General features: G+C 35.4%; 1 protein-coding gene across 4 annotated transcripts in view; it reads right to left on the bottom strand.

Moving 5' to 3' along the window:
• The window catches only part of CHIC1 (cysteine rich hydrophobic domain 1), a 72,371-nt gene that overhangs the window by 36,111 nt on the left and 13,725 nt on the right, over positions 1-22,535 (bottom strand). For 2 of the 4 annotated variants that reach the window (XM_058714768.1, XM_058714766.1), the window contains exons 2-3: positions 18,068-18,122; positions 6,748-6,903 (exon numbers count right to left, since the gene is read on the bottom strand). In XM_058714768.1, coding sequence (XP_058570751.1) covers positions 6,748-6,903; positions 18,068-18,122 — 211 coding nt within the window. Of the gene's footprint in view, positions 1-1,004; positions 1,328-2,993; positions 3,772-6,747; positions 6,904-18,067; positions 18,123-22,535 lie in introns of those variants that run through there. The other 2 variants (XM_058714769.1, XM_058714767.1) reach the window with 2 other exon arrangements.

The following is a 22,535-nucleotide window of genomic DNA, read 5'->3' as shown; positions in this document are numbered from 1 at the left end:
AGCTCAAAGAATTCTGAGCAGGATAAACTCAAAGAGATCCATTATGAAAGAAATTATAATCAAACTTGAAGGCCAAAAACAAGGAGGGAAATCTTAAAAGCAGCAAGAGCAAGAGAGAAGTGACTTGCTATATTCAAGGGATCCCCACTAAGATTAACTGCTGTTTTCACATCAGAAACCATGAGGTCGCAAAGCAGTGGGATGGTGTATTTAAAGTGCTAGAAGAAAATCTGTAATCCAAGAATTCTAGATTTGGCAAAACTATCCTTCAAAAAAAAAGGGAGAAATTAAGACATTCCCAGATAAATAAGCCCTAAGGGAGTTCATTCCTACTAGAATTGTCTGTAAGAAATGCTAAGGAGAGTCCTTCAGGTTGAAATAAAAGAACTTTAGACAATAACTCAAGTCATATGAGGACATAACACCAGTAAAAGTAACTGCATAAATAAATGTAAAAGACAACATTTTTGTGTTTTTGTTTTGGAACTCCTCTTTTATTCCTATGTGATTTAAAAATGCATAAAATAATAATTATAAATCTATGTTAATGGACACACAAATATATAAGATATAATTTGTGATAATAACATATGGGGAGGAGGGCCTGGGTGGCTCAGCTGGTTAAGTGCCCGACTGTTTTGGCTCAGGTCATGATTTCATGGTTTGTGAGTTTGAGCCCTGTATCTGGCTCCATGCAGAGCCTGGTTGGCATTCTCTCTCTCTCCCTCTCCTTCTGCCCCTCCCCTGCTTGTGCGCACGCTCTCTCTCTCAGAATAAATAAATAAACTTAAAAAATAACATATGTGGAGGTATGGATATGCATAGAAGCAGAATTTGTGTATTACCAAAGCTAAGGTAACAGTAATTCAAACCAGTATAAGTTTATGATGTTAATTATAATCTGCAAGGTAACAACTAAGAAAATAACTAATATATATATATAAATATATATATATATATATTTATATATATATATAAAATGAGAAGGTACATGGTACATTACAAACATTAATTAAATATAAAATAAGGAAATAATGGAGTAACTGAGTAAAAATATGTATAATATATGGAAAACAAATAGCAAAATGGCAGAAGTCCTTCCTTATCTGTTATGGACTGAACTACTTTCCCCCAATTCATACATTGAAGTCACAACTGCCAGTACCTCAGAATGGGAGTATATTTGGATACAGGGTTTTTGAAGAGGTAATTAAGTTGAAATGAGATAATCAGGGTGAGCTGTAATCCCCTATGACTGATCACTTCTGATAAGGACACAGACATGTTAAGAGGGAAGACCAGATGAAGACTCAGAGAAAATGGCCATCTACAAACGAAGGAGAGATACTTCAGAAAAAAAACCAAAAAAAAAAAACAAAAAAAAACCAAAAAAAAAAACAACCTTTCCCAACACGCTGATCTCAGACTTACGGCCTCTAGAACTGTGAGAAAATAAATTTGTTGTCTAAGGCACCTAGTCTGTGGTACTTTAAGGTAGTCCTAGCAAACTAATATTACCATTAATCACTTTAAATGTAAATAGACTGAACTCTCAATTAAAAGGCAGAGATTTGCAGAATGAATTTAAAAACATAATCCATCTATATCCTGTCTACATAAGAATCCATTTATATTCAAAGACCAAAATAGTTTGAAAGTGAGAGGATAGAAAAAGCTACTCCATGTAAACAGTAACAACAACAACAATAAAAAGAGCTGAGGTGGCTATAATATCAGACAAAATAGATTTTAAGTAAAAAAAAGTATTACAAGAGAAAAAAGATAGACAGTATATGTTTAACTATGCTCAGGCTGCTATAACAAAATACCATAGACTCAATTGCTTAAACAGCAGAAATCTATTTCTCACAATTCTAATGGATGGGAAATCTTAGATCAGAGGGCTAGCACAGTTTGTTGAGTTCAGGGGAGAGCCTTCTTCCTTGGTTTCCTTGGCCACTGGCTTGCAGACAGCTGCCTTACTGCTGTGACCTTTCACTGTGGAGAAAGTGCAAGCTCTGGTTTTTTCTTTCTTTTTTTTTTAATATTTATTTTTGCAGGGGAGAGAGAGAGAGAGAGCATGAGTGGGGGACAGGCAGAGAGAGGGAGACACAGAATCTGAAACGGGCTCAAGGCTCTGAGCTGTCAGCACAAAGCCCGACATGGGGCTTGAACTCAATAACCGTGAGATCACGACCTGAGCCGAAGTCAGACACTTAACTGACTGAGCCACCCAGGCGCTGCAAGCTCTAGTTTTTTCTTATAAGGGCACTAATTCCACCATGAGAATCACACCCTCACGACTCCATCTAAACCTAATTACCTCTCAAAGACCAATATACCATCCACCTCCAAATATCATCAGGTTAGGCGGGAGAGCTTCAACATATAAATTTCAAAAGAAATACAAGGCTTGTACAACACTATCAACCAACTATACCTAACAGATATATATGGAACACTCTGTTCCACAACAATATAATATAAATTCTTCTCAGGTGTACATGGAGTATTCTCCAGAATGGGCCATATATTATGCCACTAAACAAGTCACAATAAATTTAAAAAGAGTAAAGTCATACAAAGTATGAAATTGTAAGAGAAGGAAAACAACATCATATTCATGTTGCAAGACTGAGAGAACAGTCCCTTTCATCTGAACAACCCCTTCAACTTAGCAAATATTATAGCAAAAAAAGGTAACATTTAAAAAGTAACTTCAAATTTAAACATGGTGGCATGAATAGGCCTATTGATTATAATATCACAGTTGTTTCAGTGCTAAATGTAAGAATGGGTAAATGAAAACCTTCAGTTCATATACCATTCATAGTATCCTATCAGAGCCAAAAGTGACTAGGAAGAACTCAGGACACCCTAATGTGTATTTCTTTTCTTTCATCTAATTTACTAGAAAATATATCCATGAAGTATACTGGCTGAAAAAAAATGTTCCTTAAGGTAGACAGTTTACAAAGTTCTTTTCTTGGAAACATTTTTTAAGTTTATTTATTTATTTTGAGAGAGACAAAGAGTGCGAACAGGGGAGGGACAGAAAGAGAGGAAGAATCCCAAATAGACTCTGCACAATTAGCACAGGGCCCGATGTGGGGCTCAAACTCACAAAACTGTAAGATCATGACCTGAGTTGAAATCAAGAGTTGGACGCTTAACTGACTGGGCCATCCAGGTGGCCTTTTTCTTGGGAACATTTTATAATCAGTTTACAAAGCAACCTTGTGACATAGGGCAATGTAACTACAGTATTTCCATTTTATTTTGTGGATAAACACAGACATGACTTTCATAAAGCTAGATACCCCATTAGAGTTGGCTAGAGCAGGATGGCAAACTAGCCCACAAAATCTGGCCTGCTGAAAGTTTTTGTAAATAAAGTTTTACTGGAATACAGCAATGCTCACTCATTTACATATTGCTTATAGCTGCTTTCATATGAAAACTGGAGAGCTGGGTAATTGCAATAGAGACTTCTGGCCCACAAAGCCTAAAGTATTTACTATTTGGTCCTTTAAGAAAATGTTTGCCAACCCCTGCTAAAGAATTAAAACTCAGTGGGCTATTTATTATACCACTTATCCTAATGTTTCTTGTCCCAGCAATAGGAAATATGACCTAGGAAACATGATGTAGTCAAGAAAATACAGTGTTACAAGAGACAGAAACCAAACAGAAAAAAATATTTTTATGGGTGTGCCATTTACTATGTGACACTGAGAAAGTCACTTCATCTCTCTGGATCTGCTTCCACACCTGTAAAATAAGGGATTTGGGCAAATGAATGCTAATCATCTTTACAATTAAACTATTAGAGTCTATACAACTTAGTTTACAGATCAGGAATCAGTAGTGAAAGCATAAAAGTTCTTAAATTATTGTATTTTATTTTTAAAAATTTCTCCCTGTGGACACAAAAGCAGTGGGGCACCTTAAATTTCTTTATCATCACACTATCTTAAAATTAAGTAATATTATCCCAATTTTGCAGGTAAGGAAACTGAGGCTCTAGAAAGGGCAGTATCTTGCACAAGGTTACCAACACATGTGTAGTATTTTTTCTAGTGTGTTAACAACACAGCATGTACAAAATCAAGGGCTGTAACTATAAACTGTAGAGAGCAAGGCAGATAATATAAATGCTAGGTGGTTCTGTGGTGAATCGGAGACCTCATGCCCTATTTAAAGGCAGAAACCAACACTCAGCTAGGGCCAACTGCTGAAATATAGGCATGTGGGTCCAATTGGTCAGATCTTTAGATCTTAAAAAAAGAGGCTGGCTATCTCAAATTTTATTTTAATTTTTTTAATGTTTATTTTTTATTTTTGAAAGAGAGAGAGAGAGGGTAAGAGAGAGAGAGAGAGAGAGAGAACACCACCGGGGGAGGGGCAGAGAGAGACAGAGACACATCCGAAGCAGGATCCAGGCTCTGAGCTGACAGCAGAGAGCCTGACAGGGGGCTTGAATTCATGAGCCATGAGATCATGACCTGAGCCAAAGTCAGATGCTTAACCAACTGAGCCACCCAGGTGCCCCTAAATATTCCAATTAAAAACTTTTTTTAAAATGTTTATTTATTTTTGAGAGAGACAGAGACAGAATGCAAGTGTGTTAGGGGCAGAGAGAGGGGGAGACACAGAATCCAAAGCAGGCTCCAGGCTCTAAGCTGTCCGCACAGAGCCCGATGCAGGGCTTGAAACCATGAGCTGTGAGATCATGACCTGAGCTGAAGTTGGACGCTCAAGTGACTGAGCCACCCAGGTGACCCTAAATATTCCAATTTTTAAATGCTGGCAACTGATTCAAATGTTTAAAAAACAGAATGGTCCAGATTTGGCCCACAGGATGACAGTTTGAAAATCTGTACTAAATAAATGTTTTTAAACGGACAGATTAGTGGTCTAAGAATACAGATGGTCCCTGACCAACAATGGTTATACTTACTATGTTTCAACTTCCTGAAGGTGTGAAAACTGTAAACATTCAGTAGAAACCATACTTCAAATTTTGAATTTTGATCTTTTCCTGGGCTAGTAATATGCAATATTATACTCTCTTGTAATGCTGGACAGTGGAAACAAACCACAGCTCCCAGTCAGCCATGTCATCACGAGGATAAACAACTGATACCCTTACCACCATTCTGTACCCATGCAACTATTCTGTTTTCACTTTCAGTACAGTATTCAATAAATTATATAAGCTATTTAACACTTCATTATAAAGTATGTTTTGTATTAGATGATTTTGCCCAACTACAGGCTAATGTAAGTGCTGTGAACACATTTAAGTAGGCTAGGTTAATCTAGCCTAGATTGTTGGTTGGTAGGTTATGTGTATTAAATGTGTATTATGCGTATTAAATGCATTTTCCACTTATGATATTTTCTTCTGATGAATTTATCTGGATGTAACCCCACTGTAAGTTGAAGAAGATCTGTGCACTGACACCTCAACTTCAATATGAATAATTAATTAACCAAAGTAATGGGGGCTAGGGTGAAATCACAGCATCAGTATTAATCTCACTTTCCATTGAACTATCAAAAGTTCTCAATGTAAAGCCACATGACTGAAAAAAATGCTTCTATTTCAGGACCTGTGGCGAAAGTATCAATAAACAGGCCAAGAGTAAGGTCATCAGTAAAAAAGACAGATCCTGGATAATATTAAAACCAAAAAAATCTGTTCTTAAGTAATTAAAATTAGCTGTATTTGTGTGATAGAAAATCTAAATCATAATTAATTCACACTGAGGCTTTAAAATAATGGGAATGGACAGGAATCACTATTTTGTAATTGTTAAAAGATATGACAATTAGGGAAAGAAATTTATGTTGTCAATTTTTTTAACTTCTAGAAAGCCATTTGAAAATACAGTACATGCTTTGACAAACAATAAACTAAGCTTTACTTAAAGTTAAGCTCTGACCTACTGGTACTTAAGAATCAATAAAATGTTTAACTTTTCCATTCAAAAAGTCATAGGGATGGCAGTGTTTCATTATTTTCCTTTTTGAAATACACATTAAGAAGGGCAGGAGAAAGAATGGAGAAGAAAAAATAACTGGTAACATTTTTGGCCTTTATGAAACAACTGTATCATTCATTAATTATAGCTGTACAAGGTGCTGTAATTTTGAAGATGGTTCAGTAGGCTAATTATTATTTAAAAGTTTAAATGAAGTCATCAATGTGGTACAGGGTGGCTTCCTTCTTTCCACTGAAAATAAAAACATTCTGAAGACAAAAATAAAGTTCTAAAGAAGATGAAATAAGATATTAGTCTTAAATCCATGATGTAACTAGTAATGTCTTGTTATAATGTTATTTCAACATGTTCAAAACTAAGCAGGATCTCCTCCCAGCTCTGTAGAGTGACTCTCACTTTTGCTTTTCCTTAGATCTGAAGACACGATCTCCTATTTGTAGCTTAGAAATACTTCAAATCACAGCTTTGGGTTTTGTAAAAGGAGAAAGTAGCCTAGTTACATTTGTATTTACTCCTGTACTCCATTTATATTTCACTTATTTAAAATAGTGGGAACTCATATTAACTAACAAAGTGTTAATAAAGGCTGGGCAAATGAATTTAGCTCTGTCCCCAAGTCTGCCTCTTGAATCAGGATAGCACTGTTATGAGAATTTAAAAAATCATATAAAGTACTTAGCATATACAAGTGTTCAATAAATGTTAGCTCCTATGGTTACACAATAAAATGGTTACTTACTCTTTTGTTGAGACAAATAACAGGCCACAGGCTGCAACCCAGTGTGCAACAGCAGCAGAGACAACCACAGAGCAGCCATTTCACATTGACTGGGAGAGCCTTTTTCAAACATGCATTCACTCGGCCAATGCTGGTCTTAAATTCTTCTGGGGCCACCTACAACAAGGGCACAGTCTTTATTTAACAGTTTGTGGGAAGCTTTCCACTATTTATCTTTAAACTTAAAGGAAATGTCTGTATTATGACAAAGGCTTTAAGGAATTACATGTCTAAAAATATTTCCTCTGTATACATATTACATACTCTGGATAACATTAGAAAGCAAAACAATATAATTTCGTGTTTACAGAATTTATTCTGATATTCAAAAATAATCTTCTGAAATTACCAACAATAAAATGACAACAAAATTGATGGTAAGAATACCTGTCAAGCAGTTTTCCTACCAAATATTCTCATTATTCAGGCAATATTACGGTCTCTAATCATTCTGACTAGTAAGACTAGAAGCATAATATAACAATAAAAATCTAAATACTACAAGAGGAAATGGAATTAAAATGAGACTTTGGCAATACTCCTGGATTACTTTTAAAAAGGCAACTCTTGAAACTTTTTCTCCCTGGCAAATTTGCAATGTAACAATTTTAACACTTGCCATTGTTTGTAGGGAAAAGCTACAGTAACAAGACAGTGAGGAGTGATTATATTTAAAAAAAAGGCCTTAATATTCAGCATAAAATGGACTCAAAACTGCTGTAAATTTTCAGATTTGAAAGGTCTTTAAATATACAAATTTAATTTTTTAAATCACTACCTCCATTCCTGGAAGTGGCTGCTTGTGCCTCTCTGTAAACAATGATAAAGTCAGTTCAAAGGAAAGAGCATGACAGACATAAGATTAATACCAAAAATTCTGCTTGAAGGTTATACAATTCAAAGCCATACTAAAAATATTTTGCTTTCAGTGAAATCACATTTCTGGATCACAAAAATTATTCCCTTTCATTTAAAAAACTGTTAGACTGTAAAATCTATAGGGAAAAATTCCAGCATCTGGCTGTAAAAGCAAAAATTATGAAAATATTAGAAAAAATAAGTTGCTATTAAATAAAAACCCCTTTAGAATGTTTGGTATAAAAAATAGTTTTACAACTCTTTCAAGTAAAAATTGTACTAGAGGAATCAATTTATTACACTTTATCTTTTAATAAACATGTCTTAGAATCAACACTACAAAACATATACCCCTTAGCAGATGTTATAAAGATACATGATCAAAGAATTCAGCACCATTATGATTAAGACATTAATTATACTAGCTTTATTAGAATTGTTCATGCCACTCAATAAAATTAATTGCTTAACCCATAAATTTGATTTTCCTCCTAATATGTTAACCAACAACAGCTGTAAAACTGCAAGGCTCAAAACTGTATTTACAAAGGGTAAATAAGTTAATCTATTCTCCACCTAAATTCTCAGCAATATGACCTAAAGACAATCACTGAGTAAAAAGAATTCCAATTAAATGACTAACTTCTTGGGATAAATATGAAAATAAATTCAGAGAACCACGCCTTATGACTGAAAAACAGAACATGCTAACAGGCTAAGCATATTAGACAATAAATCAAGATTTGGATTCTAATTACTTATTAGTTATGAAAAATCCTAGGAAAATTCATTTTAATTTTTCTGAGTTTTAGTTTCCCACCTAGTAAAATGACAATAAAACGCTTTGTCTTACATATCTCACAGGAAATGGAAATCATAACTTAAAAAGAACCTCATGACCAGAATGCTTTGAAAAGGGAAGCCAGTGAATCCTATCTCTTGACTAGATTTGGAGAAAGAAAAGCAAAGCTCTTGTTTGCGTGGAGTCTCACCTTAAGGCAAGGGGTTTGATCTGGCAACCATTAATAATCCACAGACTTGCTACACATTTTATTATAAACAAAAGGATAATTAGCTACACTTTTTTTAATTTTTAATTTTAATTCCAGTAAATTAACATACAGTGTTGTATTAGTTTCATGTGTACAATAGAGTTAATTCAACAGTTCCATACATCACCCTGTGCTCATCATGGCAAGTGATCATCACCTTAACCCCCTTTGCCTATTTAACCCATCCCCCACACCCCCTCTGGTAATCGCCAGATTGTTCTCTATAATAGAGTCTGTTTCTTGCTTTTTCTCTCTCATTTTTCCCCTTTGCTTGTTTTGTTTCTAAAATTCCACATATGAGTGAAATCCTATGGTGTTTGTCTTTCTCCATCTGACTTATTTCACTTAGCATTATATATACTCTTAAGCTCCATCCATGTCATCACAAAGGGCAATATCCTGAATGATATTCCTATAGATACAGATATATATCACATCTTCTTTATTCATTCATCAGTTGATGGACACTTGGGCTGTTTCCATACCTTGGCTATTATAAATAATGCTGCTATAAACAAACATCGGGGTTCATGTATCCCTTTGAATTAGTGTTTTTGTAGAGTTTGGGTAAATACCCAGTAGTGCGATTGTTGGATCATATAGTATTTCTATTTTTAACTTTTTTGAGGAACCTCCATACTGTGTTCCACAGTGGCTGCACCAGTTTGCATTCCTACCAATAGTACATGGGTGTTCTCTTTTTCTCCACATCCTTTTTATGCCACTACCATACTGTTTTGCTTACTATAGCTTTGAAATATAACTTGAAGCCTGGAAGTGTGATGCCTCCAGCTTTGCTTTTCTTTCTCAAGATTGCTTTGGCTATTCAGGGTCTTTTGTGGTTGCAGACAAATTTTAGGATTGTTAGTTTTAGCTATGTGAAAATGCTGTTGGTATTTTGATAGGGATTGCATTAAATGTGTAGATTGCTTTAGATAGTAAAGACATTTTAACAATATTTGTTCTTCCAATCCACGAGCATGGAATGTTTTTCCATTTCTTTGTGCCGTCTTGAATTTCTTTCATCAGTGTTTTATGGTTTTCAGAGTCTAGGTCTTTACCTCTTTAGTTAGGTTTATTCTTAGGGATCTTATAGTTTTGGGTGCAATTGTAAAAGAGGTTGTTTTCTTAATTTCTCTTTCTGCTGCCTCATTATCTGTATATAGAAATGCAACAGATTTCTGTATATTAATTTTGTATCCTGTGACTTTATGTTTATCAGTTCTAGCAAAGTGGAGCCTTTAGGATTTTCTATATATATTATCATGTCATGTGCAAATAGTGAAACTTTGACTTTTTCCTTGTCAATCTGGATGCCTTTTATTTTTGTTGTTTTTGCTGTTGTCTGATTGCTACAGCTACAACTTCCAGTACTATGTTGAATACCAGTGGTGAGGGCAGACATCCTTGTCTTGTTCTCACTTCTTTCCCATTAAGGATGATGTTAACTGTGGGTTTTTCATAGATGGCCTTTATTATGATGAGGTATGTTCCCTCTAAACCTATTTTGTTGAGGGTTTTTATCATGAATGTGCATTTGAAAAGAATGTACTCTGTTTCAGGATAAAATGTCTGAATATAAGTGTTAAATCCCTCTGTTCTAGTGTGTCATTCAAAGCCATTGCTTCCTTGTTGATGTTCTGTTTAGATGATCTGTCCATTGATGTAGGTGATGTGTTCAAGTCCCCTACTACATTATTATATTACCAATTAGTTCCTTTATGTTTGGCCATAATTGTTTAATGTATTTGGGTGCTCCTATGTTGGGTGCATAAATATTTACAATTGTTATATCTTCTTGTTGGATTATCCCCTTTATTATTATATAGTGTCCTGCTTTGTCTCTTGTTGCAGTCTTTTTTTAAAAATTTATTTTACTTAAAAAAAAGTCTATTTTAAGAGAGACAAAGACAGTGTAAGTGGGGAAGGGGCAGAGAGAGAGGGTGAGAGAGAATCCCAAGCAGGCTCCACATTGCCAGTGCAGAGCCCGATGTGGGGCTCACACCCAAACCAAGAGTCGGACACTTAACTGACTGAGCCACCTAGGTGCCCCCAGTCTTTGTTCTAAAGTCTATTTTATCTGATAAAAATGTTGCTCTCTGGCTTTCTTTTGACATCCATTTGCATGATAAATGTTTCTCCCTCATCTCACTTTCAACCTGCAGGTATCCTCAGGTCTAAAATGAGTCTCTTGCACGTAGCAAGCAAATAAACACGTCTTTTTTTTTTTTTTTTTTTAATCCATTCTGTCACCCTATGTTTTTTGATTGCAGCATTTAGTCATTTACATTCAACATAATTATTGATAGATATTTATTGCCACTTTATTACTTGTTTTGTGGTTGCTACTGAAGATTTTCTCTGATCCTTTTTTGTCTTTCTCTATTTCATGGTTTGCTGGATTTCCTTAATGATATATTTGGATATCTTTCTCTTTATTATTTGCATATTTATTAGTGGTTTTTGATATATGGTTTACCATTAGGTTTGGATATAACCTCTTCTGGATATAGCCATCTATATTAAGTTGATGGTTATTTAAGTTTGGGCATATTCTTTTCTCCTCTCCTCCCCACATTTTAGGTATATGTTATTGTATTTTATATCCTTTTTTTTGAGAGTTCCTTTAATTTTCACAGAAAAAATTTTGTTTACTGTTTTTGTGTTTCCTACCTCTACTCTACACTGTCACTTTTGGTCTCTCCACTCAAAGAGTCCTTTTTAACATTTCTTGTAGAGATGGTTTAGTGGTCATGAACTCCTCTAGTTTTTGCTTGTCTGGGAAACTCTTTATTTCTCCTTGTATTTTGAATGAGCCTTGCTGGATATTATTATTATTATTATTATTTATTATTATATTTTTTTGGTGAAAAAAAGGTTATTTTATTAAAGCATGGGGACAGGACCTGTGGGCAGAAAGAGCTGCCCTGGGTAGAATATTCTTGGCTGCAGACCTTTCTTATTCAGCATTTCGAATATATCATGCTAATCCCTTCTGGTTTACAAGTTTCTGTTGAAAAACCTCCTGTTAGCCTTATGGGTTTTCCCTTGTAATTTAATGACTACTTTTGTCTTGCTTTTTAAAGTATTTTTTTCTTTATCACTATATTTTGCAAATTTAATTACAATATGTCTATGTGTCATCTGCTTTTGCTGAGTCTGCTGGGGGCTCTCTGTGCCTTCTGGATCTGGAAATCTCTTTCCTTCCCTGGATTAGGGAAGTTTCCAGCTATTATTTCTTCAAACAAATTTTCTGCCCACTTTCTCTTTCTTCTTTTTCTGGGACTCCTATAATATGAATGCTATTTATTTTATGTAGTGACTGAATTCCCTAAGTCTATTCTTGTTTTTGCATAATTCTTTTCTCCCTCTTTTGTTCAGCTTGATTACTTTCCATTACTCTGTCTACTAGGTTACTAATTCATTTCTTTGCTTCTTCCATCCTCTGTTCATTACATCAAGCATGTTTCTCATTTCATTTATATTGTGCTCTTTATCTCTGCTATGTTATTCCTCATCTCTGTGTTAAGGGTCTCACTCACGTTTTCCACTTTTTTTCTCAAGTCCAGTGAGTATCCTTATGATCACGGCTTATATTCTCCATCAGGCATGTTACTTACATCTGTTTTGCTTAGATCTCTGGCTATGGCCTTGTCCTGTTCTTCCATTTGTCTCCTCATTTTGCCTGCCTCCCTGTGTCTCTTTCTGTTTGTTAAGAAAGTCAGTTGTTTCTTCTGTTCCTGAAAGTAGTGATTTTATGAAGAAGTCCTGGAGTCCATGTAGTGGTGTCCCCTGTTCACCAGAACCTGGTACTTTAGGAGAGTATCCTATGGTGTTGTTATGCCCTGCTGTTTTGTCTGATTCAATTTTCCTTTCAGTGCAGATATTTGCACTGAGTCTTTGCATGTTGTAGGCTGTGCTTGCTTTCTGTGGTGCTAGTGGGACTTAGCAGGCCAGCTCTGGTCGGGGGGCATCACTGGGGAAGCAGTGATAGGAGCAGAAGGGCGGTGTTACCAAAATTTGGTCTGGGCCACTAGTCCTGTGCTGGATCCCCTGAAGCACTGCAACAGCTGGGGGCTGTTTGCAGGGGTGGCCAAGGGCACAACGCTGGGCATGGTGTGCAACAGTGGCTGAGGGTGCATGGTTGGGCACAGCATGCGAGGGCTGCCAGGGGAACATGACTAAGTGTGGTGCACAAAGACACCTGTGGGCACTTAGGGGCAATGGAAGGTATCCAGAGAGGTCCATGGGTAGGTATGGCACTCGATGGTCAATTAGCTGTATTTTGAATGCAAATTCAATGCTCTTTAGTTCTTCAATTCTTTAGAGGAAGAAAAAGAGATGTCCTTTTAAAGTACAAGGTGCCAAGTTGCTATCTTAATATTTAACTCTCAGGGGCACCTGGGTGGTTCAGTTGGTTAAGCATCCAACTTCAGCTCAGGTCACAATCTCACTGTTCCTGGGTTCAAGCCCCGCGTCGGGTTCTGTGCTGACAGCTCAGAGCCTGGAGCCTGCTTTGGATTCTGTGTCTCACTCTCTCTGCCCCTCCCCTACTCACATGTGTGTTCTCTGTCTCCCTCTCTCTCAAAAATAAATAAACATTAAAAATTAAAAAAAAAAGATTTAGCTCTCAGACAGTGAGACTCAACTTTTTTCCTAGTGAATTACTGAGCAACCAAACAGAAATTAAAATAAGGAAAATATATTTATATACTTAGCTCTAGTCTAATATAACATTACTATCAATTCTCTTTAAATTGTATATCCAGAAACACATTTTTGAAATATGGTAAATTTTGATATAAACTCATGTAAATCACAAAATTATTAGATCTTTCTAGTCACAAATTTTTTAAATCCTTATTTAAAAAATTTTTATTTTTTTAATGTTTTATTTTAGAGATAGAGAAAGAGCATGTGGAACCCACTTCGGGTCCTCTGTCTCTTTCTCTCTGCCCTCTGCTCATGCTCTCTCTCTCTCAAAATAAATAAACATTAAAAAATAAATTTAAAAGTGAAGTAAAATTTTTACTTAAGATATTTATTTAGAAGTGTATAAGCACAGATAAAAAAATAAAAGTAAAGCATGAAGCCTAACCCAGAAATGATTCAGTCCAAAATGTAAAACTTGCTTTTTGTTTAAAATATTGTGAATAAATTATATGCCAAGGTATATAACATTTGTTATATAAATTTTCTTTTACTACATGCTTCTGTAAACGAATTAACCAAAACTTTTTAAAAAATGCAGTAATTTTCTTTCTTTCCTGCCAATAGTTTCCACCTTTAACACATAATAGTATCCATTAGTGCTCTGTTACCATGGGCAAACTAAAAACTACAATATTGAAGTTACTACAAATGAGAATTCAGAGTTTTTGAGGTCAAAAGATAAATATATTCAAAAGAAAACTTTTACCAGAATTTCAAACAATAAAATAAAATCTGCATTTTGACTTTAAAAGAATGCTAGGATTCTTTCTGAAAAAAAAATCTGCATTTGAATAACAGTAAAAGTCATAAAACAAATGATAAAGGCATAGGAAATGAGAATTGGTTAGCTCAATTTTAAACATTGTGAAAAAAAGGTTTAGTTAACTGTGTGGAATCAGAGTTTTACTCATTTACTTCTACATAATTGAGAACCTTTAGTAATGAAGGTTAGATGGGAGCCATTTACTTTCTAGCTGAACGGCAGGTTGTAAAGAAATATTTGATTCCTTTTGACTTTCGTGGAAAGAAAAAAGAAAACCACATCATAAAGTTGGGGGAAAGGGTCATAGTATTTTATAACAGGATGCAAGAGACTCTGCAAACAGAAGACAATATAAGCAAAACCCAGCAAGACTGTTTTGCCTCCTTCAACCATGGGGAACACAACCCTATCATTCACTTGTCATATTGGATCACAATGGCAATGGTCGATTTTATGGCTTAGGTTTCCCCCAACACACACACTAATCTCCCCATAGTACCATTTAATTGTTTCAAGCTGAGGGCTGGAAGCTTTATTTCTTTTCCAAAGTTCTGTGGTTCTTTCATTTTCTGGTCACCATAATCTTGTGTGTATGTACCTGTTTGGTATGTCCTATCATGACAGGAAGACTTATCTTAAATGAAACAGGGGAAACAATCTTTTCTGAACTTAAAATATAAGGTTACCTTTTTATTTGTATTAGAAGCATTAACACATAAGTACAAAATTAATACTGAGTCACAAAGCTTGTCAAAATGACTCTTTAGGTTTTCAGAATTAACTGCAATTTTGCTTAGTTTAGGCATAAAAGCTATTTAGAATCCCATTCACCCCAAAAGACTGATTTTGTAAAAGGTAGATTTATTTTTCTATTTTAAATACTGCAATTTATTCATTTTTAAATATTTTACACAAAGACTACTAAGTTTCAAATTCAGATAATCCTTTTAGTTTTTTTTTTCTGGTTCATATAATTCTTCTTGCCTCTTCCTCCAGTTATCAGAGAAGCATTTTGATAATTCATAATAACCTATACAAATACAATAGTACCTACGGGACAAAAATGGTCTCATTAAAGGGAAAATGAATACAGCTAATGTTATCACCATGTGACTTTTAAAAATCAGACTTTCAGAATTTCTTTTACTGTTGTTTTCATCACCAAAAACTAAACCAAGAAAAAAACATCACAGTATCACTTATACCTCATCTAATATATGAGAAATCTTGGATGTTTTAAATAATGCACACTAGAATAAATATCCAATCATTGATATGTGCTACAAAAACGGTCACCTGAAAAGAGAGGATATCTTTAAGAACAGCTCATGTCCAGATCATTTAGGTTTTGTAAATGAATACTAAAAGCAGCTTAACATTCTTACTCTAGTTTTAAAGAAGAAAAACTAGACTATCTTTTGCGATGGCAGAGTTTGTAGTTTTAGAAGGCTTGGAAAAAAATGAAGTGTGAAGAAATATTCAGAAGATTGCTTGAGCACATAAAACTGGCCAGTTTCAAAGATGGATTAATTTTGTGCCTGGGAACTCCATTCTCTGACATATTTTTGATTATTCATCTTCTATAATTCCTTTGACTTGTAATTCAAGCTTTTAAAAACCAAACCAGTAATAAAACTGGATGTAACTGCCCAGACAACACATGCAGCAACACCAGAGAAACATAAAGAACAAGTTTTCCATTGGAGATGTTTTAACTCACAGTTTTTTAATATTGAATTTGTCATCTTTCCACAAATATATTATTATTCAAGAGATTTTTCCACAGCTATTTTTTAGAGAAAACATTTATGATTAATTCATATAAAACAAATCTAAGTTTGAACTGCTGCTTCAATTGGCAAATTATTCTAAATGATCAGGATAGGAAGGTAGAACATTCTATAGAGTGAGGCCAAAACCTCAAACCAAAGGGCTCTTTTATCCTAAAAAGGTAAAAGGATACATAATTTCTGTTAACTTGGCTAGGGACTATTTCCACCCGCTTAATTTTGATACCTCAGGAGAAATAGAAAAAGTCAACAGTTAAAAGGGCAGATTATTAGTGGGACCAGTGAATAAACTATTATTCAAATAAAGAATGTAAAAGTAGCAAAAGCAGTTAAAAATTGAAAGTTGGTAAGAAAAAAAATGGAGAAATAATCAGGTTTGAAATTGGGATACACTGCTAAAAACTGGTCAACAACAACCACAAACTTACATTGGGAAGCTAATAAGTACCTGACATACTAGAAATTTTATATATGCTCTTTCAATTACTCCTTACGACAAGAACTGAGGTACTATTATCATCATCTCTATTTTTCACATTAAGAACTAAAGCTCAGAGAAGTGGCTTGCCCAAGGCAACAAAGTGACAGACTTGTATTCCAACCCAGATCTGATGTCAAAGTTTAACCAGTCTATACCATCTCTCACTAGCTCCCATTTTTCAGCGGGTAAAGGAAGAAAATAAAGTATAAAATACCTTTCAGGGTTAAATCAAATAGAATTTCTTATAATTTTAGTGATAACCCTTGAAGAAAGAAGTAGGTCTGCTGTCTTTCTCTCCCCGTCCACCTTCTAATAAGGCTGGGGAGAAGACTGGGATTCAGCCAAAAGTGAAAAGTAAGCAGCTGGAAAACGTATCATGATTAAAAGCAGCCAATATTAGATGTATTGTATCCTGTTCTCAGAGAGTTTAGAATGAGAGGACAAATTAAAGTAAGTTAGGGTTTGAACAGGTAATATAGTAACATAGTTCAAAAATCAAAACAACACTAAAAGATACTCGAAAAATAGTCTGATCCTTACTCTTGCCTCCATCCATCTCATTCCCTTTCTCTCATCAAAGTAACCACTTTTATTTAGTTCCTTGTGTACCCTTCTAGAATTTCTTTATACAATTATCAATGTGTTTATTTCTCTCCTTTATTACACACACTGTAGACGCTGATTTGCACCTTGCTCTTCTCGTTAACAATATGAGAAAAATTAACAATAAAAACACAAATTAACAATAAAAGCCCTTTAGGGAATTGAATGATTTTAAATCTGACCCAAATCTACACTGACAAACAGCACTGTTCTAGTACTAAAACTGAACAGAACAGTATTAAATCACAGGCTTCAAAATACAAAAAAGTTAGTTTATTTTTAACCCCAAATCATCATTTTAGCTATCAAGCATTCAGCTATTAACCATTTGGAAATTATTGAGTATTTTGTAATATAATTGCCTTTCTCTTTCATCTACATTCCCTCCAGTAACAAATGTGAAAATAACTTTTTGCCTTAGAGCCTTTTCCTTTGGACCTACAAGTTAGCATTACTATTGTAAGAGGATTTTCTAAACATAGTTTTAAATCCTAGGAAGTCTTTGAATACTGAGCCTCAAGCTTGAACATACTACTGAATATAGAAAAGCCAGGGAACCGAAAGGTAGTAATTTATTGCAGTGAGCCCAATTTTAGAAACTCAAACTATCTAAAAGGCAGAAAAATGTCTAACCAAACATCTGATTCTTTTGATAGTAACAAATCATACTGCAGGACACTTTAAAAATAATAGATTGATACAAAGTTAAACAATGATAACTTAGTTAACTCTAAAAACATTGGGATTACTGACATAAATGAGAAGAATTATAGCTACTAGTGCTGAGAATAAAGGCAAAACTGGGAAAAATTAATAAATAATGGCTGGCATTAATGGACAATGAACAAGATAGACTAGTAGTCATGGTGACAGCTTTCAGTCACTAATGACACAGTCTCCAGGTACTCTGGCCTCGTTATTAGACTTCATTACCTGTGAGCCAAAGCATTTATCATAACACTGAATAAGCTATAAAACAATGCTTTTAGAATTGAAAAGTTCAAAGCAAACTCCCACTTACCTTCCCTGTTAGAATGGAGGGAAATTCAGTATCAAACTTGTTGCTCAAGCCAAACCTTAAAAACAAAGAAAAAAATATATTCTACCCAGCATATTTAACTTTTTACCCCCTCCCTTTTTAAGTTACAAAGCCATGCACTTCTATTTTGATGCTGTGATTTAAAAATGTGTCCTAAAAATAACTTTGTGATACTTACAGAATATAAATGTTTAACTATTAATCTGAATTAATAGTAAAAGAAACTTAAGGTGCAAATCTTAAAGTAGGATTCTAACTAGATCCATGCACATTATGGGATTAAATAATAACACAAACTGGAACCAAAATTTTTTTAATGTTTATTTGTTTTTGAGAGAGACAGAGACAGAATAAAAGTGGGTTAGGGGCAGAGAGAGAGGGAGACACAGAATCTGAAGCAGGCTCAGGCTCTAAGCTGTCAGCACAGAGCCCGATGCGGGGCTTGAACTCATGAGCTGTGAGATCATGACCTGAGCCGAAGTCGGAAGCTCAACCAACTGAGCCACCCAGGCACCCCATGGAACCAAAATTTTTGATTAAAATGTTTCTGTTAAACCCCATTTCAGTCGATAACTATTAGAACTGGCTGATTGGTAGTATGTAGGAGTGGATTATACTATTCTTTCTACTTTTATGTATATATGAGAATTTTCCTAACAAAAGTGAATAACCTTTGGAACTATAGTTTGAAAACTTATGATCAGTTAGTATTCAGATACTCAAAGTTTGATCTTTATGAATGGTTTTCATGTAAACAAATGCTCAATTAATTTTCAAAAAAACAGGTCTCAGTCTTGAAAGCTCTCTCTTCAAGTAAGCCCACTGAAGTCTGTTTTAAGAAGTCAAGATGAATTTTATGAGCCATCATTCACCTACTGATTGATTTCAGTAGGGATAACAAAGGTCACGTTCTGCATCTTAGATGATATATCATGGTGACTACAATTTTATAGTATAGTATAGTAGAGTAGAGTATAGTGTATGGAATGGAATGAAACAGAATATTAGTGGATGATGGGTTGTAAGCAAAAATGAAAAAAACAGGAATATTTATTGGGAACTCCTGGTGAGGTAGCTAATAATGGTAACAGTTACCATTAACTATCCACTTACCATGGGCTAGATAGACACTGTGCTACATAAATACATTACTTCTAAAGTTTATAACCCTGCAAGAATGGTATTGTCATCCCCCTCTTATAAACAAAGAAGCTGACACTCAGAACTTTTTTTTCCAAAAACTAATTAAATGACTTTGCCCCAAGTCATGTATCTAATAAGATGGGGAAGACCAAAATTCAAATTCTGATCCCTAAGTTCTTTCTGTATTGTATTAAGCTCTTTGAAAACAGAAACTATGGCTTATTTATTTTGTTATCTTCCATTTTGCTTATTAGTAGCATAATGTAATCTAGTAGGTATTTAATGAAAGTTTGGTGAATAATAAGCTGTTACACTGTTTCAACAGGTTTATGGCACTTTGGTCTTATGGTCACATTAAAGACATGTCAGGAATCCAATGTCCTATTAAAACTCTATCTGGGAATACCATGTAATCCTTGTATCATTTATGCTAATAGCTCCTTTTCTGGGACACAAGCCCATCTTAAACACAAAGATTCTCTATGCTTGGGAGCTAGTAGCAAGGTATACATCTGCACATATACTTTGTGTATTTAAAATGTATTTTAAAACAAATTCTATTGTTAAAATAGTTGAGAAAATTAATTAGCAACTGTAAAAAGGCCTTAATTTTATTAAAAATACTTACTTACTTTTCCAGGTATCAGTACATAATGTAATGAGAACATAATATTCTCATAATAACATTTTCTTTAAATCTATACATAGACATAGAATATAGCCAAACTTGAAAATAAGATGCTATACCCCTGTACATGAATTTTTATGGCAAATTTCATGTGCTGTTTGAGAAACTGAGTCTAGTATTAAATATATATTTTCAACTATCTACTAACTCACCAATCAATAACATGACAAATATATAATAGAGCAAGGAACATACTTCATTTAAGTTACATTTAGCTAAATAGTAACCTCATCACTAGTCAAAAAGATGTAATTTAATTCATTATTCCACAAAGAGTAAATTCTTACTGTTTAACACAAAAATAGACACTTTCATTTTTAAAAGGAGATATTATACATTTTAAACTAGAGCTCTATTTCCATATCTTCTCTGAACACTTTTAGATGTAATGCAATGTCAATAATATGTTCCTGATTTAGAGTCCAGGAGGATGGCGGAGTAGGAGGATCCTAAGCCCTCCTCATCGCACAGATACACCTAGATAACAGCCATATCAGTGCAACGAACACAGAAAACAACCAGAAGATTGGCACAACAAACTTTCCACAGTTAACTGTAGAGAAGAGGTCACACCTGGAAAGGGTAGGAAGGGCAGACACATGGTCAGGAACCAAACTCCCAGTGAAACTAACCACAAATGGAAGGGACACCACAAGCACAGAGAAGGGAGAGGAGCAGAACACATACTAAACACCTCAGACACAGGGAACTACACTGGTAAGACAAGAAGCCCCCATAATATTTGGCTTTGAAACACAGTGGGGCTTAATTCTGGGTACTTTAAAAATCAGCAGGCATAGCTCTGAGGGAACCAGAAGGCAATAGGAAACTGACTTCCTGCCCTTAAAGAGACAAGCATAGCATAACAAAAAACCCTGTTGAGATAAAGCATTGAAACAGAAGTTTGAAAAGCACCTGCGATATACAGGAAGAAGATTTATTTACTAATCTGGGGCAGGGATCTTTAGACTTCTCCAAGAACAAAAAAGCTGGTGGGTGCCATCCCCACCCCCACCCTATCCCCAGCCTAGATAGCAGGACACCTGTGGGAACCAGTGAGAACGTCCTCCACCTACCTTACTAACACCACGCACCCTGCGCCTGTGTTCTCCTGTGGATCTACCCCCATCCAACCTGCCCCACTAGGTGGGCTACTCTCCAAAGCAGCTCCTGCCACATTTTATCCTGTAAGCAGCCCTGGAAGGGACCACCTGCACTCCAAAATGACTCCTGCTTGAGGAGAGGGAAAGATAACCACACACCAGTTCAAATGTAGCCCCAGCAGCCAAACCTTGTAACTGGCAGGAAAGAAAGAGTGCTCTGTTGATCAGTGCCTCTGCAGCCCCAGCAGATGAACCAGGAATAGGCATCTGATCTGACTGCTGGCCCTGCTCACCAACAGAAACCTGTCAGGGGGTAGCACAGAGAGAGAGTCCTGTAGTTTGTGGTCACTGCAGCCCCAACACATGGACTGGAGCAGGCATTTGGTTTGAATGCAGGCTCCTCCTACCAACAAAAGCCTCTCCAGGGATAACACAGGGAGAGTATCCTGAAGTTTGGTGTGATCACAATACCAGCAAACAAGCTGAGGGCAGATTTCTGGTTTTACTGGTGACACCAACCAACTATAAGCCCAGAGTAGCTCCAGACTGGTCCTTTAACAGCATAGGGACCAAACCTTGCCCTCTGTGTGCCCACAACAGGCAAAGCGGGCCACTGTGGCCAAGTAGATTGAAGGCAAATGCTGCTCATCCAGCCACAAACAACAGTAGGTTGCACGCAGTCCACATAGGAGAGATCCTTGAAGTACCTGGTTCTGGTAAACAGGGGACATTGCTACAAAGCACAACAGGACGTCTTCTTCATAAGGCCACTACTTTCAAGATCAGGAGACATAACTAATTTTCCTAATGCACAGAAATAAATACAGAGAGACAAAATGAGGAGACAGAGGAATACGTCCCAAATGAAAGAACAGGACAAAAGAGCTAAATGAAAGGAGATAAGCAATAAGCCTGACAAACAGTTAAAAGTAATGGTCATAAAAATATCTACTGGACTTGAGAAAAGAGTGGAGGATTTCAGTGAGACCTTCAACAAAGAGATAGAACCAATCAGAAATGAACCAATCAGAACCAAAAGAAGAACTAATCAGAAATGAAAAACTCAATAACTGAAATAAAAATACACTAGAGGGAATCAATAGCAGATTAGAGACAGAAGAATTTATCAGCGACCCGGAAGACAGAATAATGGAAAGCAACCAAGGTGCCCAGCAAAAAGAAAAAAAAAATTAACAATGAGAATAGGTTAAGAGAACTCAGTGACATCATCAAGTATAATAACATTTACATTATAGGGACTCCAGAAGGCGAAAAGAGAGACAAGGGGGCAGAAAACTTCTTTGAAGAAATAATAGCTAAAATCTTCCTTAATCTAGGGAAGGAAACAGATATCCAGATCCAGGAGGCATAGAGAGTCCCGAACAAAATCAACCAAAGGAGGTGCACACCAAGACACATAATAATTAAAATGATAAAAACTAGTGACAAAGAGAGAATTTTAAAAGAAAGAGAAAAGAGCTATATACAAGAGGAACCCCATAAAGCTATCAGCTGA

This window comes from Neofelis nebulosa, chromosome X, assembly GCF_028018385.1.
Source record: "Neofelis nebulosa isolate mNeoNeb1 chromosome X, mNeoNeb1.pri, whole genome shotgun sequence".
In the NCBI taxonomy this organism is placed as follows: domain Eukaryota; kingdom Metazoa; phylum Chordata; class Mammalia; order Carnivora; family Felidae; genus Neofelis; species Neofelis nebulosa.
Note: the sequence above shows the minus strand (reverse complement) of the source record. Positions and strands in the feature narration are given on the sequence as shown.